Raw genomic sequence first — 21,733 nt, forward strand, 5'->3', positions numbered from 1 at the left:
GTCGAGTCTCCCCCCAGGGCAGCCCCCTGCTCTTCCCCATTCATGTGACCCGTGCATTGCTCTCAGGAGCATTTAACCGCTTCACCTACTTCCCCCAAACTCACTCACCCCCAGAGACCAACTCCCACTGACAGCACCAGGTTCCGATTCAGTCCCTTTCTCCGTGGCCTTGGTAGTGAAGCCCAGTGATGGCACGACAGTCTGCACGCCCATCCACGGGTGCCGTATTATCACTTTTCCAGACTTGTGTACGTGGCGGGCCGGGAAGGCCACATGCTTAAAGTGCTCTCCTACATCAGCGTCAGGCGCCTGACTCCAGCCCCTGCCATCATCTTTTATGTAAGTATGAATTCCGCCATGAAAACACCCCCTTAAAGACAGAGGGGCCCTGAAGTAAATCCGTATTGCTAAGCCCAGTGGTTTTCCGAAGGCCCAGGTTCTGTTAGTTCTCAGCATGAAACAGGTACATGAAACGAGTTACCCAATGCCTGCTCCTCCTTCTGAATTGATCCAGGAGACACTGTTGGACTCTTCCAACCTTGTACCCTCTGTGCGTCTTACAGGTACATTTGTATGTCTGGATCCCTGCCGGCAAACTATACCAAAGCCCACTAGCTTACAGGGAAGGAGAATAAGGCATTTAATGAGGTGCCTGGTAACTGCTTCTTGTTATGACCCAGGAATTTAGACGGCATGGCATCGTTGAGCAGTAGAGGAAGCCCTCTGACATCTTCTGATTGGAGTTTCTCAGTAGGGGACAGTCCCTGGTCCTGTGCAACTGTCTCTAGTACCTATGGTCTCTATGGACCATCCAAGCCCAGCCTCGGGGCCAGACTCCTTCCACCTCTTATGGAGAACATTGCTCTCCATAAGCCTACACGCTTTGAAGATGAGGAGAGGCCCCAAATCACAAAGCCTAGGCCACACAGCCGAAGGCAGGGCAGGGTCAGACTAAGGCTGTGTTGCAGCCCCCGGCCCTTTCCCCTGGCAAAGACTTTCCAGTGGGAAAACGTATCAGGACACTGGAGAGGTGCCTGGCTGGCTCAGCTGGTAGAGCCTGTGGCTCTTGATCTGGGAATTGTGAGTTCAAGCTCCACAGTGGGAATAGAGATCACTCAGAAAAGTAAAATCTTATCAAGAAAAAAAATTTTTAAAGAAATCTGGTGTAATAAACATGTGTGTTTTGTTCTCCCCCTGCTTGAAACTGCAACTTCACCGAGTTCTTTCCATCAGGCCTCGGGGAGAACACCCATCACAGCCAAAGACTAGTTTAACCCCACCTATATGGGATATGTAGGTTTCTGTCATGCAGACCTTTCCATCCACAGGAAGCACGGCTTCCTTAGCCTCCTCTGAAGTGACAGGGACCATGTTTTTATGTACAAGTGACCGAAGAATTCACTCTTCTTTCCACTAGGGCATCATAGCAACTATTTATATCATCCCTGGTGACATAAACTCATTGGTCAATTACTTCAGTTTTGCTGCATGGCTGTTTTATGGCCTGACGATTCTGGGATTGGTTGTCATGAGGTTTACAAAGAAAGACCTGGAAAGGCCTATCAAGGTAAGTTTCGTTGCCTCAAATGTCACAAGTGGCTTTGATTTCTTGAAACGGATTAGAGGTAACTACACTTTAAAATCTAGGGGCATGCTTTCTATTTCCAACTGGAGTGGAGTTTGCTCCTGATTTCTGGCCCCAGACCCATTCCTGTGCAGGCAGCCACTAATAGTCCACATCTGCAAACTGTCTGGGGTTCCCTCCCTGCACAGCTCCCCGAGGTGGGTCTAAGAAGAATTTATTTTGTTTTGCTTATGTTAGGGGCTTTTTGTTTTGCTTTGGAAACAACAATACGATTGAATTCTTATAATAGCAAATGCAGATATAAGAAAAAGGTGGGGGGGGGGGCGCGGCGCCTGGGTGGCTCGGTCGGTGAAGTGTCCAACTTCGGCTCAGGTCATGATCTCACAGTTCGTGGGTTCGAGCCCCACATCGGGCCCTGTGCTGACAGCTCAGAGCCTGGAGCCTGCTTCAGATTCTCTGTCTGCACCCCCCCTCCCCCCAACTTGTGCTCTCTTTCAAAAAAAAAAAAGTTAAAAAAAAAGTAAACTTCTTAAAAAAAAAAAAAACAAGGTAGGAAAGCTGAGGACTTAAGTAACTAGGACAAGAACAGGATCATGTCTTTAGCTTTAGGATGTTGTTTCAGAAATGTGCCTGGTGGTCTTTCTGGCACTAAAGCTTGCCTGTGGCCAAGTCTCTGAAGTCAGCGGAGACATGGAATTTGGCACTTCCATCAGGTCATCTGGCAAGCAAAATCATGATGGTAGAACAGATTTTTTTTTTTTTTTTTTAAAGGAGGTTGAAGTTTATTGACTATAGCACAAGAGAGCAATGGGCAGGTCAGCAAAGCAGAGGCTATCTGCTGGTGGAACAGATTTTTCATCTGTACAAAATCCCTCAAACAAAAGGTATTTGGCAGAAAATAACAAAGGAGGTAGGGGAAAAAGGATCTAACACACGTACAGTTGGAGTCCCTGATGAATGAAATAAAAGCAACAGAATTCTTTTTTACAATTTGTTTTAGATTTTTGAGAGAGGGCACGCAATAGAGTGGGGGAGGGGCAGAGAGAGGGGGAGACAGAGAATCTGAAGCGGACTCTGTGCTGACAGCAGGGAGCCTGATGGGGGCTCAGACTCACAAACTGTGGGATCATGACCTGAGCCAAAGGCGGATGCTTAACCGACTGAGCCACCCAGGTGCCCCAAGCAACAGGATTCTTAAGAACTGTAATTCAAGGAACGTGTATTAGGGTCGGAAAAACAGAAGGGGGACCGAGAGAGGAAGGGATTAGAATCAGCATACCAGAAGTCGTATGACATCACTTACCGACTCAGAACTAGAAGGGGCAACCGGGAAATGTATTCTGATCGAACTCTGCAGCTCTAGAAGATCATGCTGTGGGTGTCCACTCCCCCTCCTCTTTCCTCCCCCCACCCCAGTCCACTTACAAAGGAAAGAAATTAATACGGGCACCAAAATTCTCATCAGCAACACTTCATATCCCGAGACAGTGGAGCAACCAATTTATGGCGTTCAAAGAGAGAAAATATTAGCCAAAGATTTTATATCCAAACTGACCTTGAAGAATAAAGTTACCAAAATGAAACACCTCAAGGCATGGACTGTTGCATGAGACCTTTGGGAGGAACCACCTAGAGAACGAGCTTCAGAAACCAAAAAGTTTGTGGCCCAGAACTGGACTCAGTGATGGCAGACAGGGAGACAAAAGAGGGATGCTAATATCAAGCCCTGACAATTTGATGTAAGATGGAAGAGAAAGCCTATGAAAGTGTGCCAGGTAAGGAAATCATGCCAACAAGACTGCCCCGGGGTGCCATCTGGAATTAGACATGGGGAGGAAAGAGAAGAATCCCTAGCTAATTCCATTACTGCTTATTATAGACAATATGGAACAAAGAGATTGTAAGGAGGGTACGGTGTGATATCTTCTATTTATAATGGTAACTCTCGGAACAAAAACAGCATTTATAGATCCCAAAAGTTATATCCAAAATAAACACACACACACACACAGACCATATTGTAAAAGACCCTCTCTAGAAAGACTTGAAACAAATCAGAATATCTTCCTGGTTAACATTTTCTTGGTAGGAGGCGTATTAGGGTTGTTTGCTGTTACTCGTTTTTTTTTGCTTATTACAAGTTTTTAACACCCCAAAACTTTCTAGAATCTATAAATCTCTTAATAGTCCCATTTCCAGCTGCTAGTTATGTGGGAAAATTAATATTTAAGTCCCAAAATGTAATACGATGTTTTCAAGACGTGTGAGCAAAGTTTCAAATTGCGCTCCAAATCCAACACAAGTCAGAATCGTGTGTTCGCACAGTGAAAAGTGAGAGTCACGTGCCCTCAGGTGCTGGGAGACCGTGTTACTGGGTGAACGGTAACCACTTGTTAACAACCAGATTCACTGGTTGGTCACCAGGAAATCACTTTTAAAGCAGTTTACTTCCTGGTGTTAATGCATGTGTTTATATGCATTTGCTGTGTTTTAGTTACATTTGAGGACACTGGTTGGGAATCTGGCGTTTCCTGTGATACGTGGTATTTTTTCCCCTGTTTAAAATAAGAGAAACGGGCCTCAGGTGAGAGTTTTCCCACCGAATGTCACTCTTCAAGGGCGGAAAACTGACAGTAAGTAGCAGTCTACATAAAGGAATATAAAACAATGTGGAGCCCAAACCTGTCGGTTATATGAATAAGCTAATCTATTCAGTTTACATGAGTTTAAATCAACCATTAAAAGAAAAAGACTTTTCAGAGAGCGCCTGTGTGGCTTAGTCAGGGGCCGGCTCTTGATTCTGGCTCAGGACCTGATCTCACGGTTCCCGAGATCAAGATCCGAGTCGGGCTCTGTGCTGACAGTGTGGAGCCTGCTTGGGATGTTCTCTCCCCCCCCCCCCGCCCCGCCCTCTCTCCCCCTCCCCTGCTCGCCTTTTCTCTCTAAAAATACATAAACATTAAAAAAAAAAGATTTCTCAGGCAGGTTTACAAAGCTGTGAAAAAATTAAAAGGATATCAGCAAAGGCATACCAAGCAAATGAAAACACACAGACAACAGGATTTGTGATCTCAGCAAACAGGCACCAAGGCCCAAAGCACACTTCAGTGTCCTTCGTAATGCTAAGTGCTTCAGTGATGCTGAAGGCTAAAATCCACAATGAAGAGATCACAGGTATGAAAACCTAGTCACCAGATCACACGGTAGTCATTTTCATGAAGCAGCAACCTCAGAAAGTACAGCTAGACACAGACACACACCCTAACAGGGGACTTTAAAGTGGCTCCCTTCAGGGACGCCTGGGTGGCTCAGTCAGTTAAGCGTCTGACTTCAGCCAAGTGTGATCTCACAGCTTGGGGGTTTGAGCTCTGGGCTGACCTCTCGGAGCCTGGAGCCTGCTTCAGAGTCTCTGTCTCCCTATCTCTCCGCCCCTCCCCTGCTCATGCTCTCTCCTAAAAATAAACAAACATTAAAACACATTTTTCACGTGTCTCCCTTAAGTCCCAGACAGACCCAGACATCGCACCTGTACATGTGACAAGCCCTAAACAGCAGAACAAGGCAGATGTCAGAGACCGTATCAGACTGTGAGGCCCCAAAATAGCAAACACACCTTTTCAAGTGCATATGGGACAGGGCTGAAAACTGACAGTCTTTGATGCCACAAAGAAAACCTTGAAAAAATTAGAAGTAAGGGCAAACCACATTCTCTATAATGCAATGACACTGGAAAGTAATCTTTAAAAATTAAACTTTTCAACCCAACAGGAAATAGGAAATGAAAGTACACAATTTCCTAAAAATGAAAATAAAAATAAGACATAATCTTAGGATCAGTGCTCTGAGAAAGTTTCGTTGCATTAAATACAACAATAAACACGAAAACAGGCAACTCAAAAAGCAAGAGAAGGAACAACAAAGAAAACCGAGAATGTAGAAGGAATGAATAAACATGAAAGGCTTTAAGATTTTTAACTGGATTATCTGGTTTTTGGAATTTCCCTGAGAATTCTGATTCTGATGGGGGTAGTTTTAGTAACTTTACGTTTTCCTAGAAAATTATCCATTTCGTTGAATTTATTTACACTGAGTTGTACAAATTAGTTTTATGATTTAAAAAAAATCCCATGTTCTGGAGATTATTTCCCCATTTTTGTTTCTTATTTGTGTGTTTGTGCCCTCATTTTTTAAAAGGTTACCCACAGGGGCACCTGGCTGGCTCTGTCAGTACAGCCTGAACTCTTGATCTTGGGATTGTAAGTTCAAGCCCCATGTTGGGTATAGAGATTACTTAAAATCTTAAAAAAAATTTTTTTTAACATCAATTCATTTCTGAGAGACAGAGACAGAGTGTGAGCGGCAGAAGGGCAGAGAGAGAGGGAGACACAGAATCCAAAGCAGGCTCCGGGCTCTGAGCTGTCAGCGCAGAGCCCGATGCGGGGCTCGAACCCACGAACCACGAGGGTCAGATCGTGACCTGAGCTGAAGGCGGGCCCTTAACCAACTGAGCCACCCAGGTGCCCTGAGATTACTTAAAATCTTTAAAAATAAAAATAAAAGGTTAGCTACAGATTGTTTTATTGATTTTTCAAATTATTTCTATCAACTATAATACTCATACCAAAGCTAGCACAAAAAAAGGGAAAAAGAAAATCATAGACTAATCTCACTTTTCAATAACAGCTATAAAATTTTTAATTTTTTTTAACGTTTATTTATTATTGAGAGACAGAGAGAGACAGAGTGTGAGCAGGGGAGGGGCAGGGAGAGAGGGAGACACAGAATCTGAAGCAGGTTCCAGGCTCCGAGCCGGCAGCACAGAGCCAATGCAGGGCTCGGACTTACAAACTGCCAGATCATGACCTGAGCCAAAGTCAGACACTTAACTGACTGAGCCACACAGGTGTCCCTAAAATTCTTAAATAAAACTGTTCAACAAATAGAACATAATTACGTTAAAAAGGTAATATATCATGAGGCGCCTGGGTGGCTTAGTCGGTTAAGCATCTGACTTCGGCTCAGGCCATCATCTCGCGGTTTGAGTTCGAGCCCCGCGTCGGGCACTGTGCTGACAGCTCAGAACCTGGAGCCCACTTCAGATTCTGTGTCTCCTCCTCTCTGCCCCTCCCCTGCTCATGCTCTGTCTCTCAATAATAAACGTTAAAAAAAATTTTTTTTTAAAGATAACATGTCATGACTAAGTCATGTCTGTGCAAGAACAGCTAAAGATCAGAAAATCTACTCTCTCCCAAAATACATAAACATCAAAAGGGGGGAGGGTGGCTCAGTCGGTTGAGTGTCCAACTCTTGATTTCATCTCAGGTCATGGTCTCACGGCTCGTGAGACTGAGCCCCGTGTCTGGCTTTGCACTGGCAGCACAGAGCCTGCTTGGGAGTCTCTCTCTCTCTTCCTCTGCCCCTCCACTGCTGGTGCTCACGCTCTCTCTCGCTCTCTCAAAATAAACAAATCTTAGATTAAAAAAAAAATCAAATATGGATTTAGTTCATGGGTAGATAGAATTCATCATATTAACATACCTACGGAGGAAAACCCTACAATCACCTCTCACAGATTTCACCAGATATGATTCAATATGCATTACTGATAAAAAACAGGAATTTATTACTGTTTCCTTAGCATGAACACACACACACACACACACCCCTTCGGCAAAATGCTAACAGCTGTTTTAATTGAGAAGGTGACAGACACTACAGAGGTCCCTGCTGAAGCGAGGCACAGGCGCCTTCCATGTCTGCTGTCATTTAGCTCGGTTTGAAGACAGTAACAAGGCAATGAGACGAGAAGGCAACTCGGAGTGGCAGAGCTAGGAAAGCCTTTCTAAAGTCTCGGACTTCCTCCTTCCCAAGACACCACATCGTGCCTCTGGAAAATCCAAAAGGATTAAAGAAAAAACTACACGGAAATATGGTCAAGTAGTGAGACGTAAAATAAACACACTGAAATCAATAGGCTTTTTATAAAAATGGCATCCACTTAAAAGATCATGAGTGCACTTCATTCCCCCAAACACATTAATTCGCGAGTGCCTAGTCGTAACCTCAGAGGGGAGGCCTCTTCTGAAAGATGGAAAAGGTCACCTTAACAAAGGAAAATTCACACGTGTTCTGAGTTAGGAAAAATCAGTATCCTAAAGATGTCACTGTTTTTTAATGTAGACATTAAAAAAAAAATTTTTTTTTTAACATTTTGAGAGAGAGACAGAGTGCTAGCAGGGGAGGGGCAGAGAGAGAGGGAGACACAGAATCTGAAGCAGGCTCCAGGCTCCGAGCTGTCAGCGCAAGAGCCCCATGTGGGGCTCGAGCCCGTGGACGCAAGCAAGATCATGACCTGAGCCAAAGTCAGACACTCAACCGAATGAGCCACCCAGGCGCCCCTAACTTAGACATTTAATGAGGTCATGATCCATCAGATCTTTTTTCTAGAGTTAGAGGAGTTGATTACAAAGGTCACACTGAAGAAGCAAGATGAACAGCCAGCAAAACAGAGAAGAGGATATTGAAATATAAAGATTCTAAAATTTAAACATGATGGTGCCTATGAAGAAAATCTAAATTATGTAAATTGCTTTGTCATCCAAGAATGGGCGAAATCTTTCCTAGGACTCGAAATCCAGAAATGAAAAGGAAAAAATGGAAAAACAAAACCCGAACAAAATCAAAATGTATGCATTGAAAAAAAGAGAGGGAATTTTAAAACACGTATACATAGCAGATGGGGAAAATAACTGCACTGATATCACAAAAAGAAAGGGGGCTAATACCCTTAATTTAAAGAGTTCCTACGATTGGGACGGGAATCACCCACATCTGAAATGGACAAAACATATCAACAAACAACAGATACGAAAAGACAGTTCAGAGAGCACTTACAATGATACTTAAAGATGAAGCAAACGAACCCCAACCAGCTCCACCTCCCGCCAGTAAGAGAACGCAGACCACAGCTCTGGTTGCCCATCAGTCGGGCAGACACCCCACGCTCTGGCCACACTCCTCGGGGAGCAGCCCGCTCGCACATGGCTGCCGGCATACAAGTGGTGTAGCACATTTGCACTTACCTTTTCACCCGGACACCCCATTTTGAAGTAATCTACCCCAAGGTGAAATGGGCAAAAATATGAAATATACACAAGATTACTTACTGCGGCAAAAGGTTCAGCACAACCCAGGAGTCAATCAATGGGAGACCGGTTGAATAGATTGTGACACCTCCACGAACCAGAGTGGTATGCAGCAGTTAAAAATGGGTATTTTTTACTAGGTATTACTATGGTATTACTATGGCCCTATCTCTGCAACATATTAATAGAAAAAAAGCCAAGTGCTGGGGCGCCTGGGTGGCTCAGTCGTTTATTTTTATTTATTTTTGAGAGAGAGACACACACACCCAGCACAAGCAGGGGAGGGGCAGAGAGAAAGGGAGATACACAACCTGAAGCAGGCTCCAGGCTCTGAGCTGTCAGTGCAGGGCCCCACGTGGGGCTCGTACTCAACGAACCTCGAGATCGCGACTTGAGCTGAAGTTGGATGCTCAACCGACTGAGCCACCCAGGCGCCCCGTGGGTGAGTCTCAGGTCACGATCTCACAGTTCGTGATTTCGAGCTACGTGTCAGGCTCTGTGTTGGCATCGGGGAGGCTGCTTGGGATTCTCGCTCTCCCCCTCTTTGCCCCTCCTCCACTCACACTCTCTCAAAATAAATAAGTAAACTTCAAAAAAAAAGAAAAGAAAAAAGCAAAGTGCAAAACTATCGTTTATATGTTTGGTATCTTTTATCTGGGGGCAGTGGAAGATGAACATGTGCATGTATGGTTGCACTTCTATGTGTGTGTATTTCAAAAAGAAATAGGTCAGGGGCACCTGGCTGACTCAGTCAGTGGAGCACGCCACTCCCGATCTTGGGGTCATGAGTTCAAGCCTCACATTGGGTGTAGAGCTTACTTAAAATCTTAAAAAAAAAAAAGAAAGAAAGAAAGAAAGAAAGAATAAAGCAAAACTGATAAGAAATTTTAAGTTATATTTTTTTTATGAAATTGTCAAAGTGGTTCCATACAACACCCAGTGCTCATCCCAAAAAATGCCCTCTTCAATACCCATCACCAACCCTCCCACCCCCCATCAACCCTCAGTTTGTTCTCAGTTTGTTTTTGTTTTTTTTTTTTTCAACGTTTATTTATTTTTGGGACAGAGAGAGACAGAGCATGAACGGGGGAGGGGCAGAGAGAGAGAGGGAGACACAGAATCGGAAACAGGCTCCAGGTTCTGAGCCATCAGCCCAGAGCCTGATGCGGGGCTCGAACTCACGGACCGCGAGATCGTGACCTGGCTGAAGTCGGACGCTTAACCGACTGCGCCACCCAGGCGCCCCTGTTCTCAGTTTTTAAGAGTCTCTTATGCTTTGGCTCTCTCCCACTCTAACCTCTTTTTTTTTTTTTTTCCTTCCCCTGCCCCATGGGTTTCTGTTAAGTTTCTCAGGATCCACATAAAAGTGAAAACATATGGTGTCTGTCTTTCTCTGTATGGCTTATTTCATTAAGTTATAATATTTTAAAATTTAGAAGGGAAAAAAAAATCCCTCAAAACTGAAAACAAATCAAGAAACCTTACTCTGTGACAAGTAAACGACAAAAGCACCCGGAGAAAAACTAAGTGCGGTATTTTGAATGAATCTCCCTGTGGGTTATACTCTGAGGTTAAAAAGAACTACAGGACATCTTACACTTCATAGCACCACTTACAGTAGTGGTCTGAATATAGGACTGGTACAGTTACTTCGCATATTTGTTACAGGCACGTTGTAGGACAAAGCAAGCAACTATGCTAAAGCCATTGAAGGAACAAGATTTTCAGAAGCGTTAAGAAAAGCAAGTCTAAAGGAAAAAATGAAATCTTACCTTTGAATTGGAAATAGCAGTGTGAACTTGTGAATTTTTCCGTCTTGAAAAAAAAAAATGTTCTGTTCTCTGTAAAAGAACAAGGAGTACTCCAACCCTCAGATTATGGTTTCTAAACGCCATTTCCTACTAAAAGAAAACCGTTCCCTGGAGAAATGGAGGAATCCAGACCCAGTGGCACTGGCTTCCTCTCCTGCCCCTGAAGCCACTGACTGACCCTGGCAATTCAGAAGTGGGACAATGAGACATTAAGGGCCTCATGATGGGTTTAGGAAAGGAAGCGCTGCCGTTCCAACGACCAAGGATTCTTGCCTCCAGACCCAACTACCAGCGTGCAGAGAACTTTCAGGGAGAGGCGGAGCGGGGGGAGGGGGCGGGGGAGGGGGGAATTAAAATTACTGAAATTGGAGGAGGGGCACACAGAGTTCATTACATTCTTTCCCACTAAGTGTTTTGTTTTGAATGAAAACTTTCGGGAAGGACAGGAGTGCACGTGGTCAAGTCATGACTCCATGTTGTCTCGCCTGCAGGTGCCCATTTTCATCCCCATCTTGGTGACTCTCGTCTCCGTGTTTTTGGTTTTGGCCCCAATCATCAGCGAACCCGCGTGGGAATATCTCTACTGTGTGTTATTTATACTGAGCGGCCTTATATTTTACTTCCTTTTTGTCCACTATAAGTTTGGATGGGCTCAGAAAATCTTAAGTAAGTACCAACACGGGGACTGTCGTGCTGTTGGCGAGGCGCAGACAGGCACAGCGTCCCACACCTCACCTGTCCTGGTCCTACCGACTTTCTTATCGCAGGATCTCAGGCAGCTAGCAAATTTCATCCTCTCAGTGTGACACCTCTGGGGTCCACCCGTGGCCTCGTCCCTTGTCCCCATCAATTACTGTAACAAGTAGGAAGGGACATCACCATCTGCTTTTCTTATTCTCCACCGTAAAGTACACATAACACTGACCATCCTAATGGTTTTTAAGTGTAGGCTTCAGTACGGATAAGTGTATTCACATCGTTGTGCATCCAACCTCCAGAGCCCCACTTTCTTTCGCCTGAAACACAGACACCATCTGAGGCTCAGCAGCACCCCCGAGACACCCAGAACGTGACAGAGTCGGGACGAGGGCCTGAGCCTTCCAATGCCGGAGCCACAGCTCTCACTCACCACTCAGCCATCCTGGCCCCTCAGCTGCTTTAGGGCAATTGTTAGGAAGCATAGCTACGTTAACCACTTTCACTTTGGAAAAACAAAGTCGTGGTACCAAGTACATCAAGGGGCCTCTGCGTGCAGTGCACCTGGGGGGGCGGGGGGACACTCACAGCGTCACATCCTGTGCTGCAGATTCAACCACAGGGAGCCAGCCCCCAGCACCCTCGCCTGTCAAGGGTCCTCTACCTCTGACAGCCCTTTCTCGGTCCCCCGCTCCCTGTACTGTTTCTAGAAGGCGGGAATTGGGCTGTGCAGTTTCACTCCAGGTCTATGCAACAGCCACCTAGTATCCATAGAGTAGATGTGACGAAAACAGGCCCCTTCTCCCTCAGCTTGTCCGAGCAGGAAAGCAGGGAAGGACAGCCGTCCCTGCAGGCACTCCTATCTGGTTTTACTTCCTTTCGTGCGACTCAGGGAGACGTACGAGGTAAGAAAGCAAAACCCAACTGCGAGGCGGTGAGGTTGACCCTGGACTTTCCAGGGGCCGCTCCCCAGCCCGGGCACTGCCTCACCTGGGAAACCTGACATAGGTGTTACAGCAAGAGCGAATCTGTTTCATGTTGATTAGCAAAGTGAAACCAAACCCAAAATTCGGCTTTATTGTTTCTACCGGGGACATTTTCCTTTCCGGAGGCAGCTCTCCCCACCGCACAACCTCTTTCCTCTGATCGAAGCCCGAAGCTGAAAGGGCTGCAGGCACGCGACTAGAGACAGGAAAGTCCGGTGGTTACTGTGAGGACAGCCGTTTTCCCCAGGCCTCCGAGCATGAATTCAGATCTGATCGTCCCGACAGAGAATCTAGCCAGGACGACTTACAACCTACAGGGACAGAGCAGGGCTTACCTCTCAGCTTTAGAAAACTTACTCCACCCGCTCCCTGCAAAAACTGGTAGGAAGCTGGGCTTGAGGAGGTGGAAAGAAGAAACTATCTGGATTTTAGGCAAGATGCAGGCCCGGTGCCTTCCAGCCACATATTCAACTCTCGGTCAGTGGTAGTTAAATATGTACACACGAGTCCTGCAGATCTTCCCTGTAGAGGACGGTGTTTGGTGGCAATAAAATAGCAGGTTCCCAATGCTTTTCCGGGAAGTAACTTACCTCCAAAGAGCCACTGTGGCTCCCAGGATGGTTCTGAGCCCCTCGGGCCCCTGAACCCTGAGCGCAGCTCGAACGGAGGACACGGCCCCAGGGGGCGGGAGCCAGATTTCTGCGCCCCTCTGACCGCACTTGTTGACTGGCTTTTGCTCCAGAGCCCGTCACCATGCACCTTCAGATGCTGATGGAGGTCGTGCCGCCAGAGGAAGCTCCAGAGTAGCAAGCCCGGCCTCCCGGAGCCAAGTCCAAGCTGCGACGGATTTGTGTAAGCGGTATTTGTGGTTATTTCTACCAGGTGTCTTCCTCAAGGAAAAAAAAAAAAAAACAAAAACAAAAAACACGTATTCAGGTGTTCATAACGCTGTTATGTTTCCATAGCCTCAGTTCTCTGGGTGGGGGTTCTAGAGAGAACGGACAGGGATTTGCCGAAGTTAGCAGTGAAGATGCAACCTAACTGAAGGCTGGCGGCCAGCCGAGGGCTCAGTGAAAACTACCACCTTACGACTGTGACGCTTCAGCGGGGGGAGGCACGTCACATCTACTTAAATAAAGGGCACTCTTTAAACCAGGGACCACTAAGGTGTGTAAAAATACACACACGTTTTGCTCTGATCGAAACAGATTTTTAACACACTGAAGTACAGATGTTTTACTGCCCACCCTCGCCGCTCCCAGAAGTACCGCACCCCCGTGTCCGAGGCAGGTCTATCCCAGGCTGAATGTCGAGGCCCCCACTGCAAGACGGACCATCCAGAACCATCCGCAGCCTGGTGCCCAGGACAGGCCCCACCTCAGCCCTCACAGACACTCTGGTCAAACCAGAAAGGGTGATGAATACAATTCTAGTTTGCATTCGGCACTCAGGGAAAACACTGTCTAAAAAAACGTAAAATGGCATTTCTGTGAAAACGCTGAAATTTTATTGATATACTACAAAAAATATTCACACCACGACTAAGTATGAGAGCAATTTTAGAAGCATAGAGACAAAAGCACTTTCACTTTGCATTTCGGAAATCTTCCCCAAACGTGAAATCCATATGTATTAATAGAACAAAAAAAAACGGTCATTGTTTACATTTCACAAGTCGGTGCCTACATCCTACAGAATGTTATCCAGGACTTCAGGTAGTACATTTCAATGTCTGAAAAAAGAAGGCAAGATTGAAACCTACAGCCCTGCTCCCCCGCCATTTCCCTTTGGCTGTTTGTGAACGACTCGAGAGAACCAGAACCCACCCCCCTCCATTTATGCAGTTCTATTACTTGCTCTTATTATGGGCTACGTTTTACAAAAGAGAGTGATTACAAGCGAGCATCAACGGCGGGTGGCCAACAATCACAAGAAAAGCCAGTGCAGCTCAGGAGGCCCGGCCACCAGTCCAAAGGCTCCCCCAGTGGGAGCAAAATTTCTATTTACAGAAACCGACACCTGCTGAGGACATTACAAAACCTTTGCCAGCAAAGACCAGGACTTCCTACTTCCTGAAGAGCCTGCACAATTTAGTGAAGAAAAAGGACAATCACCACTGTACCGCATGTGTCCACGTGACACCTGCCGGTCAACCCACGGGAGTCACGGCAGCAGCAAGGGTGCGCTCCCCGCAGCGGGCAGGGGTCTGACCTCCATCACCGAGGTGCTGCGCGGAACAGAGGCCCCTGCCCGGCAGCGTGCTGGGGCAATGCCCGAAGCAAGGGCAGGCCACACCATGAGCAGAATGTCTTATTCTACAGATGAGGAAACTGAGAGCCAGAGCGTGATCCAAACCTACTCACGGGACAGCCTGATGACAGAGTTTACCTATCGTTCCAGAGGTGGCTTATGTACCTGGGACAAACACAAACGTGGACACCTGTGCTTTCTGACGTACACTAAGAATAAAAATCTTGGGGACAGTCACGACAGTCATGTTCTATCCCTGTTCTTTCCTGCTTCGAGGCACAGCAAAGCCGTGCGTGGGGCTCACATTCTGTTCCTTTCTAACTCTCCCAGTTGGCGCGGGCATCAGGCTCAGGGCGCCCCCACAGTCAGGTGGTGACAGGACACCTTCCTCCGGGAACCTCGCGACCCTGCAGGCTGCAACCCCACCCCAGGATGGCATCGTGAATGTCCTGGCTCCTCACACCCAGCTGTCCTGAGGGTCACCTCTAAGGCCCCACAGGTCCTTTCCAGATTCCACTAAAGACAAACCTCTGGCCCATTCGCCCAGGACTCTGCAGCCCAGGTGGTTCTTCAGAAGCCGTAGCTTTTCCTCTAGAAAGCCCTAGGTCCGGCTGGGAGTTGCCGAGGCCACCCCGCTTTTACCCTTGGTCTATCCTAGAGTTTCACTCCGAGTTTTGCTGAATCCCAACTAGCTCATGGCTGAAAGCTCTGTTAGGCAGTGCTGAGCATGACTTTGTAAGCTGGAAACCTCAATTTCTATGCAGGACACCAGGTTTTTAGCAATGTACAAAACAGGTCTACACGAAAACGCAAACAGACTAGCTCCAGAAAGTACAATTCATCCCTCAAATGCACACCATGCTCCCCATCATTCAAGGCGAGTGTTAGGACGGGCTGCGTGTGACCAGTGTGGGTTGGATGGCTCAGGAGGAGGCTGGGCCCGAGTGACAGCAGTGCCCGCCCCCCCTCCCCCAGAGCCCATGCAGCCCATCTCTCACCAACACCCAATCCCAATGCACAGGATGACACTAGGTCCTAATTTATCCTTGAGTCAAGGACAGGTTGGCCGTGACGGCTTGTTTTCTGAAATCCCAGCCACACGGTGTGTCCATCTCTGTGCGGTTCCGGCCACCCTTCTGGGTCTGACTCTGCTCATTCACTCTCACTTCCGTCATCCTCCGATGTCCCGTCACTGCTCTCAGCCACCTCTGCCACCTTCGAGGGCAGGTTTTTACAATTCACAACTATAAGAGATATTATTGAAAACCTTTTAACTACAGGCTGATTAGCAAATCTCCCTTCCCCAGCCCCACCATTATTTTGGCCAATGTAGAAAAAAAAAAGTCCCTTAGGTTCTAGAGCGCTATTTTGCAACTTATTTTAATTTTTAAATTTTATTGAAATCCAAGTGTAATAATGGTTTAGAAGTAGAATCTAGTGGGGCTCCTGGGTGGCTCAGTGGGTTCAGAGTCTGACTGTGGCTCAGGTCATGATCTCGCAGCTTGTGAGTTCAAGCCCCGCATTGCTGTCAGCCCCGTGCTGACAGCTCAGAGCCTGGAGCCTGCTTCACATTCTGTGTCTCCCTCTCTCTCTGCCCCTCCCCTGCTCACACTCTCTCTCTCTCTCCCTCTCTCAAAAATAAACATAAAAAAAAAAAAGTAGAATCTAGTGATTCATCACGTACATATAACACCCAGTGCTCATCCCAACAAGTGCCCTCCTTAATGCCCATCCCCCATTTAACCCATCCCCCCGCCCACCTCCTTCCATCAACCCTCAGTTTGTTCTCTGTATTTGTTTTATGGTTTGCCTCCCTCTCTCTTTTTATCTTATTTTCCCTTCCCTTCCCCTATGTTCATCTGTTTTGTTTCTTAAATTCCATGAGTGAAATCATATATTTGTCTTTCTCTAATTATTTTGCTTAGCATAATACACTCTAGTCCCATCTATGTTATTGCAAATGGCAACATTTCATTCTTCTTGATTGCCAAATAATACTCCATTGTATATATATATATATATATATATATATACCACTCATCGGTCAGTGGACATTTGAGCTCTTTCCATAATTTGGCTGTTGTTAATAATGCCGCCATAAATGCTGGGGTGCCTGTGAGCCTTTGAATCGGTATTTTTGTATCCTTTGGGTAAATACCTAGTAGTGCAATTGCTGGGTTGTAGGGTAGTTCTATTTTTAATAACTTATTTCAGATTTTCACTAAACAGTGAAGAAATAGGCAAGAAATGAACAGGTAAAACTGGCCTGCTTATAAATAAATTACTCTCCTGGGAAGATGTGCACAAGTGTTATAAGAAGGTATGCTTATAATTAAGAGCTGATGCTTCCTCAAACCAGAACATTTAGCACCAAGATCGACCACAAGGGGGAAACGAATTCCTAAGGGCTTCCTGTTAACGACTGATTCCCACCAAGGCCTCAGTCCTCAAGCCAGCGGCGTGATCAGGTGCGCCCCGTGGCGTTCAGCACCTGCCCCTCCCCAGGAAGGGGTGCACCCCATCTTACCCTTGGGGAAGGGGCTCTCCTCTTCTTCACGTTCGTCCCAGTGATCGAAATCGAAAGCCACATTAGGATTCTGTTCAACAGAAGAGGTGACGGTAAGTGAGAGGACAGGTGACGCTCGGGGTGCTGAGAGCAGCCGGGGCCAATGTGCACTCACCCTCTGTTTGAGTAAGCTGCCCCAAGGCTCCTTTCTCTCCTTCGCGAGAGTGATGACAGGTTCCTCGTCTGTAATCGTGCATTTGCAGCCGTCTCTTACTATGTTGGCCTGCAGCTCCATATCGGCCACGTAAAATTTCTCTCCCGCCCAGGCACTAGGTTTGCAGAAGGAGAGGTCGGTCTTCTCACGTGTTAGAAGTGATTTCTAGTGTCCTTTATAAGACACACATGAACCTACCTGAACACGACTCTATCTCTGAAATATTTACAGTTGTAATCCTTTACGTTCCTTATTCTTATCTTCAGTATGACCACGTCGTCTTTTTGGAACCATCTGATTTGTGGGTGGAAGCTAAGAGAGAAGAAAAAGACTTACACACGCATCACTATTTACTCACAAGGCAGGGAGGGAAGACAACTCCAACGGTGGATGGACATACCTTTGCAGAGGTTCTGTGGTTTTGTTAAGAGAAGAGTCTCTCGTGTTTTCAGGTAGAGTTTCTGGGCAGAAGGTCAAATGTTCCAATAAGTTATTTATACGCAACTGTATAATCTACATACCCATATGTACTTTTCCCACTTCCTGCAACTTTTAGCTGAGAACTGAAGAGCACAAATTCCACAGTAACTCAAGTATCCGCTTGCAAAGAATAATTAGAAAAAATTAAAATGCACAACACTTAGTAGAACTAATAAAAATGGGCTCTGACAAATACTATACAAAAAACAATCAGGGGGGGCCTGGATGGCTCAGTCGGTTAAGGGTCCGACTTCAGCTCAGATCATGATCTCACAGTTTGTGGGTTCGAGCCCCACACTGGGCTCTGCGGTGACAGAGCTCCAGAGCCTGTAGCCTGCTTCAGATTCTGTGTCACCCTATCTCTCTGCCCCTCCCCACTTGTGCTCTCAAAAATAAGTAAATGTTAAAAAAAATTAAAAAAAAAAAACCAATCAGGAAAGGAAAGTTACTCTGAAAAGGAGTGGCATTATTGCTGCAGCCATAGGCTTCTCTGGGGCTACCGTGCCCTGCTGGGACCAAAGATGCCCGCCACATGGGAAGTCATCTGTAGCCAGTATACACGAGGAACCAGTGCTAAACACAACACCTTCTGAAACAATGCCATTTGAACTTCTAAGTCTAAAACACTTGAATCTTCCATCCGAAGACTTGAGCAAGAATGTTCACAGCAGCTTTAATAACAGCCAAAAACTGAAAACAGCCTCAGTGTCTATCAATAGGTAAACAATTAAGTTGTGGTATATTCATATCATAGAATACAACTCAGCAGCAAGAAAGTATCACCACTCCTCGTGATAATCTAGATGAATCCCACAGATAGGATGCTGAGTGAGAAAGCCACAGGAGTATACACTCTGTGCTTCTAACTCAGCGAAACTGGTGGTGACAGAAGTCAGGACAATGGTTTCCGGGAAGGGTTTCAGGTGGGGAAGAGGCATGAGGGAGATTCCTGGGCTTCTGGAAATGTTCGACAGCTTCATCTGGGTGCGGTCAATGGACGTATACACACGTTAAGTAATTCTGATGAGCTGTGTACTTTACTGGATGAACGTTATTATACCTCAATTAACAAAAAGGAAAAAGTTATTAAAAAAACGTTGGGGGGGGGCTCCTGGGTGGCTCTTTTGGTTGAGTGTCAGACTGTTGATTTCAGCTTAGGTCATGACGCCAGGCTCATGGGATGGAGCCCGGCACTGGGCTTTGCGCTGAGCGTGAAGCCTGCTTAAGATTCTCTCTCTCCCCCTGCCCCTGTCCTCAGCTCACGCTCTCTCTTTAAAAAAAAAAAAAAAAAAAAAAAAAGTCCCATTTGAAAAATAAAACCATTGGAGGTTGAACTGTCAAAAATAGGAATTTAGATAACAGCAGTTTATGTCACCTTCTATATAATTCATCTAAAAGTGGATAGCCTCAACGTTGTGAAATTTCCAAGCTTTCATGATTTTAAGTCAGCCATGTTTTAAATCACCAACCGTGCTTTTGGCTTTCTGGCTTTGTCTCGGAGTCAGCACCTCCTCCCGAGCCCCTGTCCTCTTGCCGCGCGCTCTGCAGACAAGCAGCATCTTCTGCTGAAGAAGGCGCCCTGGACGGAGGAGGTGAAGGTCAGCTCCGGGATGGAAAGAGAGCAGACTCTAGCCCTCTCCAGGATCCCCCCAGCAAGAGGAGGAAGGCAGGCGGCAAATGACTGTGAGGTGCCTACTGCCACAAGTCAGACCTGCACACAGCTTAGGGCCCCTTTCCGGATGGAGGGCGGAGCTGCCAGGTCTGCTCCCTGCCGCCCACCTTGCAGCGAGCACAGAGCAGGCGATCCACAGAGACTGTCAGATAAATGCAGTAACTCATTCAGCAAAGGAGTTAAAAGGGCAGGAAGTAAAAGCCATCTCTGCTCCCTGCCCTAGTCCCTCAGCCCCTTCTCCTCCCTGAGACATCCCCTTACCAGTGTTGGTCTCTGTCTAGAAACATTCTTTGCATAAATAAGCAAATATTGCCATCTGTATCTAAAACACACACACACACACACACACACACACACACACCATTTAATGATATGGGATCCTATTAAATTCACTCTTCTGCCCGTTATCCAATTAACTAGAGATAGATTACTCCATATCGGTACAATTTAAAATTAAAACGTTTTTAAGTTGTTTACATTTTTTGAGCAGGTAACCACATTCATGCAGTTCAATATTTTGAAATAAATAAAAAGGTCTACAGTGAAAAATCTCTTTCATCCCTGTTCCCCAGCCATCCCGCTGCCTTCCTCATGGGTGACAACGTAATTCATTTTTTATGCATTGTTTTAGAGAGAATCCCAGCCTAAAGGAGCAAACCATACTAAACTATACAAACACGTGTGCACACACACACATCCATGGTGTGGGGAGTGTGCATGTGTCTCTCCAAGGGGACTTCTTGTTGACGCACATGAAGCCTGTGAACGGCACCCCCCAAATGGTGAACGCACATCTGTGTTCCAACCAGCCAGGCAGGGACCCCTCCTCAGGCCTCGTCCCCCGCACCGTGCAGCACCGGGCCCTCCATCACCCACCCTAATGCCACCGGGGCTCTCCTCTCCTTCACCAGACCCTCACCTGCTGGGGCTCCGTCCCTCCTCATCACACACTTTCCCAGTTGTGACTCTCCTCTAATACCAGCAGACTAGTCTTCCCAGCTGCTTTCCTGAGCTCCAGGCTTTTGCTGTTGATAACCCTTAAACTTAACATGTCCCAAACCAACTCAGTATCTCCCCCTCCAGAGCTAGATGCTCTCTGGGAAGCACCCTGGAACTGTCCGCCATGCCAATACCCTCCCACCCCCAGGGCTCAGAACTACAGAACCACACTCCCTATGTCTGTCAAGCCCTATGGCTTGCAGATCTTTTACATCCCCAAGATCTGTCCTCTTTCCCAACCTGCTGTAAGAATGGCACCATTCGGCTCCTGAAATGGAGTCTCTCCTGGGCAGGTCCATCTGTAGAACCTAGTTCGCGGTCCTCTGCACTTCCGCCTTATGTGTGTGGTCACAGGTGGGCAAGACTCCTGCACAACCACACAATCAGAGTACAGAGGGCCAAGCGGAGAACAGAGCTGGGGCTCAGGAGTTGCTGTGTTTCACAGAAGTGATCAAGCCTTGTTTTCATTAAATCTGCTAAACTCTAATGCAGTGTCTGTTTTTAGAAGAATATCTTATAAGCAAGCATGGAGCATTTTTTGCTTCCTGAAAGTGTATAGAAACTGACATGTATCCTGATCTCAGGGCACCCAATTCGTTAAGATAAAAACTACCAACCTCAGACGGTGAAGTATTTTAACCTTTGCCATGTTCTTTCAAATTCTCCTGCATTCATCAGTCAGCAGGAGTCCTCCCAGGTCACCGGCAGCCGCACGGCCACCCCCATGGCCAGCTTCCTGTGCTCACTCCTCGGGCCTCCTGGCAGCATCTGGCAGGCTCACGGCTCCTGCTCTGAGACACCTCCCTCACATGCCGTCTGGGTGTTCGCTCTCCCAGGCCTCCTCCTACCCTGCTGCTGCTCCTTCTCAGGCTCCATTCTGGTGTCCCCATAGGCCCCCACCTCTCAACACTGGGCCCCAGGGCTCAGCGCTCGCTCCTTCGGGCTCTCAGTACCCAGGACCTGTCAACAAGGCTCCGTGAGGCCACACACTCACTACAAATATACCCAGAAAGCAGCCACTTCTCACCACCTCCACACAGCCACCCTCGCCCAAGCCAGTGTCACCCTGTCCTGAACTCCCAGCACAGCCTTCGTCCCTCACCCCAGCCTATCCTCAACACCGGTGCCAGGGATCTTTTGATTAAATCATCCCTCTGCTCAAAACCTTCTCATGGCTCTGCCTCCTTAGAGCGGGAGCCCAGTCCTTGACACTGGCCACAAGATCACGTCCCAGGGCCGCTCAGCACCTACGGTCCCCCACCCTGCCGCATTTCTGCTCTAGTCGCTGCACCTTCCTCCCTGTTCCCAGAATCACGAGATGATGGAGCCCTCTCTATGCCCTCAGGAGGACTGTCCTGGCCAGTGGCTGGGCCACTGCTCACCCTCCTC

General features: G+C 47.0%; 2 protein-coding genes across 6 annotated transcripts in view; one reads left to right on the forward strand and one right to left on the reverse strand.

Moving 5' to 3' along the window:
• The window catches only part of SLC7A9 (solute carrier family 7 member 9), a 27,615-nt gene extending 12,900 nt beyond the window's left edge, over positions 1–14,715 (forward strand). Inside the window, exons 10-14 of one of the 4 annotated variants that reach the window (XM_045442555.1) lie at positions 243–339; positions 1,418–1,567; positions 11,033–11,207; positions 12,966–13,075; positions 13,189–14,715. In XM_045442555.1, the coding sequence (XP_045298511.1) occupies positions 243–339; positions 1,418–1,567; positions 11,033–11,207; positions 12,966–13,030 (487 nt within the window). In that variant the 3' untranslated portion in view covers positions 13,031–13,075; positions 13,189–14,715. Of the gene's footprint in view, positions 1–242; positions 340–1,417; positions 1,568–11,032; positions 11,208–12,965 lie in introns of all 4 variants that reach the window. The other 3 variants (XM_045442557.1, XM_045442556.1, XM_045442554.1) reach the window with 3 other exon arrangements.
• The window catches only part of TDRD12 (tudor domain containing 12), a 72,115-nt gene continuing 64,089 nt past the window's right edge, over positions 13,708–21,733 (reverse strand). The window contains exons 27-32 of one of the 2 annotated variants that reach the window (XM_045442549.1): positions 19,143–19,252; positions 17,594–17,654; positions 17,392–17,505; positions 17,155–17,308; positions 17,001–17,070; positions 13,708–15,717 (exon numbers count right to left, since the gene is read on the reverse strand). In XM_045442549.1, coding sequence (XP_045298505.1) covers positions 15,626–15,717; positions 17,001–17,070; positions 17,155–17,308; positions 17,392–17,505; positions 17,594–17,654; positions 19,143–19,252 — 601 coding nt within the window. In that variant the 3' untranslated portion in view covers positions 13,708–15,625. Of the gene's footprint in view, positions 15,718–17,000; positions 17,071–17,154; positions 17,309–17,391; positions 17,506–17,593; positions 17,655–19,142; positions 19,253–21,733 lie in introns of those variants that run through there. The other variant, XM_045442551.1, reaches the window with a different exon arrangement.

This window comes from Leopardus geoffroyi, chromosome E2, assembly GCF_018350155.1.
Source record: "Leopardus geoffroyi isolate Oge1 chromosome E2, O.geoffroyi_Oge1_pat1.0, whole genome shotgun sequence".
NCBI classification, from domain to species: Eukaryota; Metazoa; Chordata; class Mammalia; order Carnivora; family Felidae; genus Leopardus; species Leopardus geoffroyi.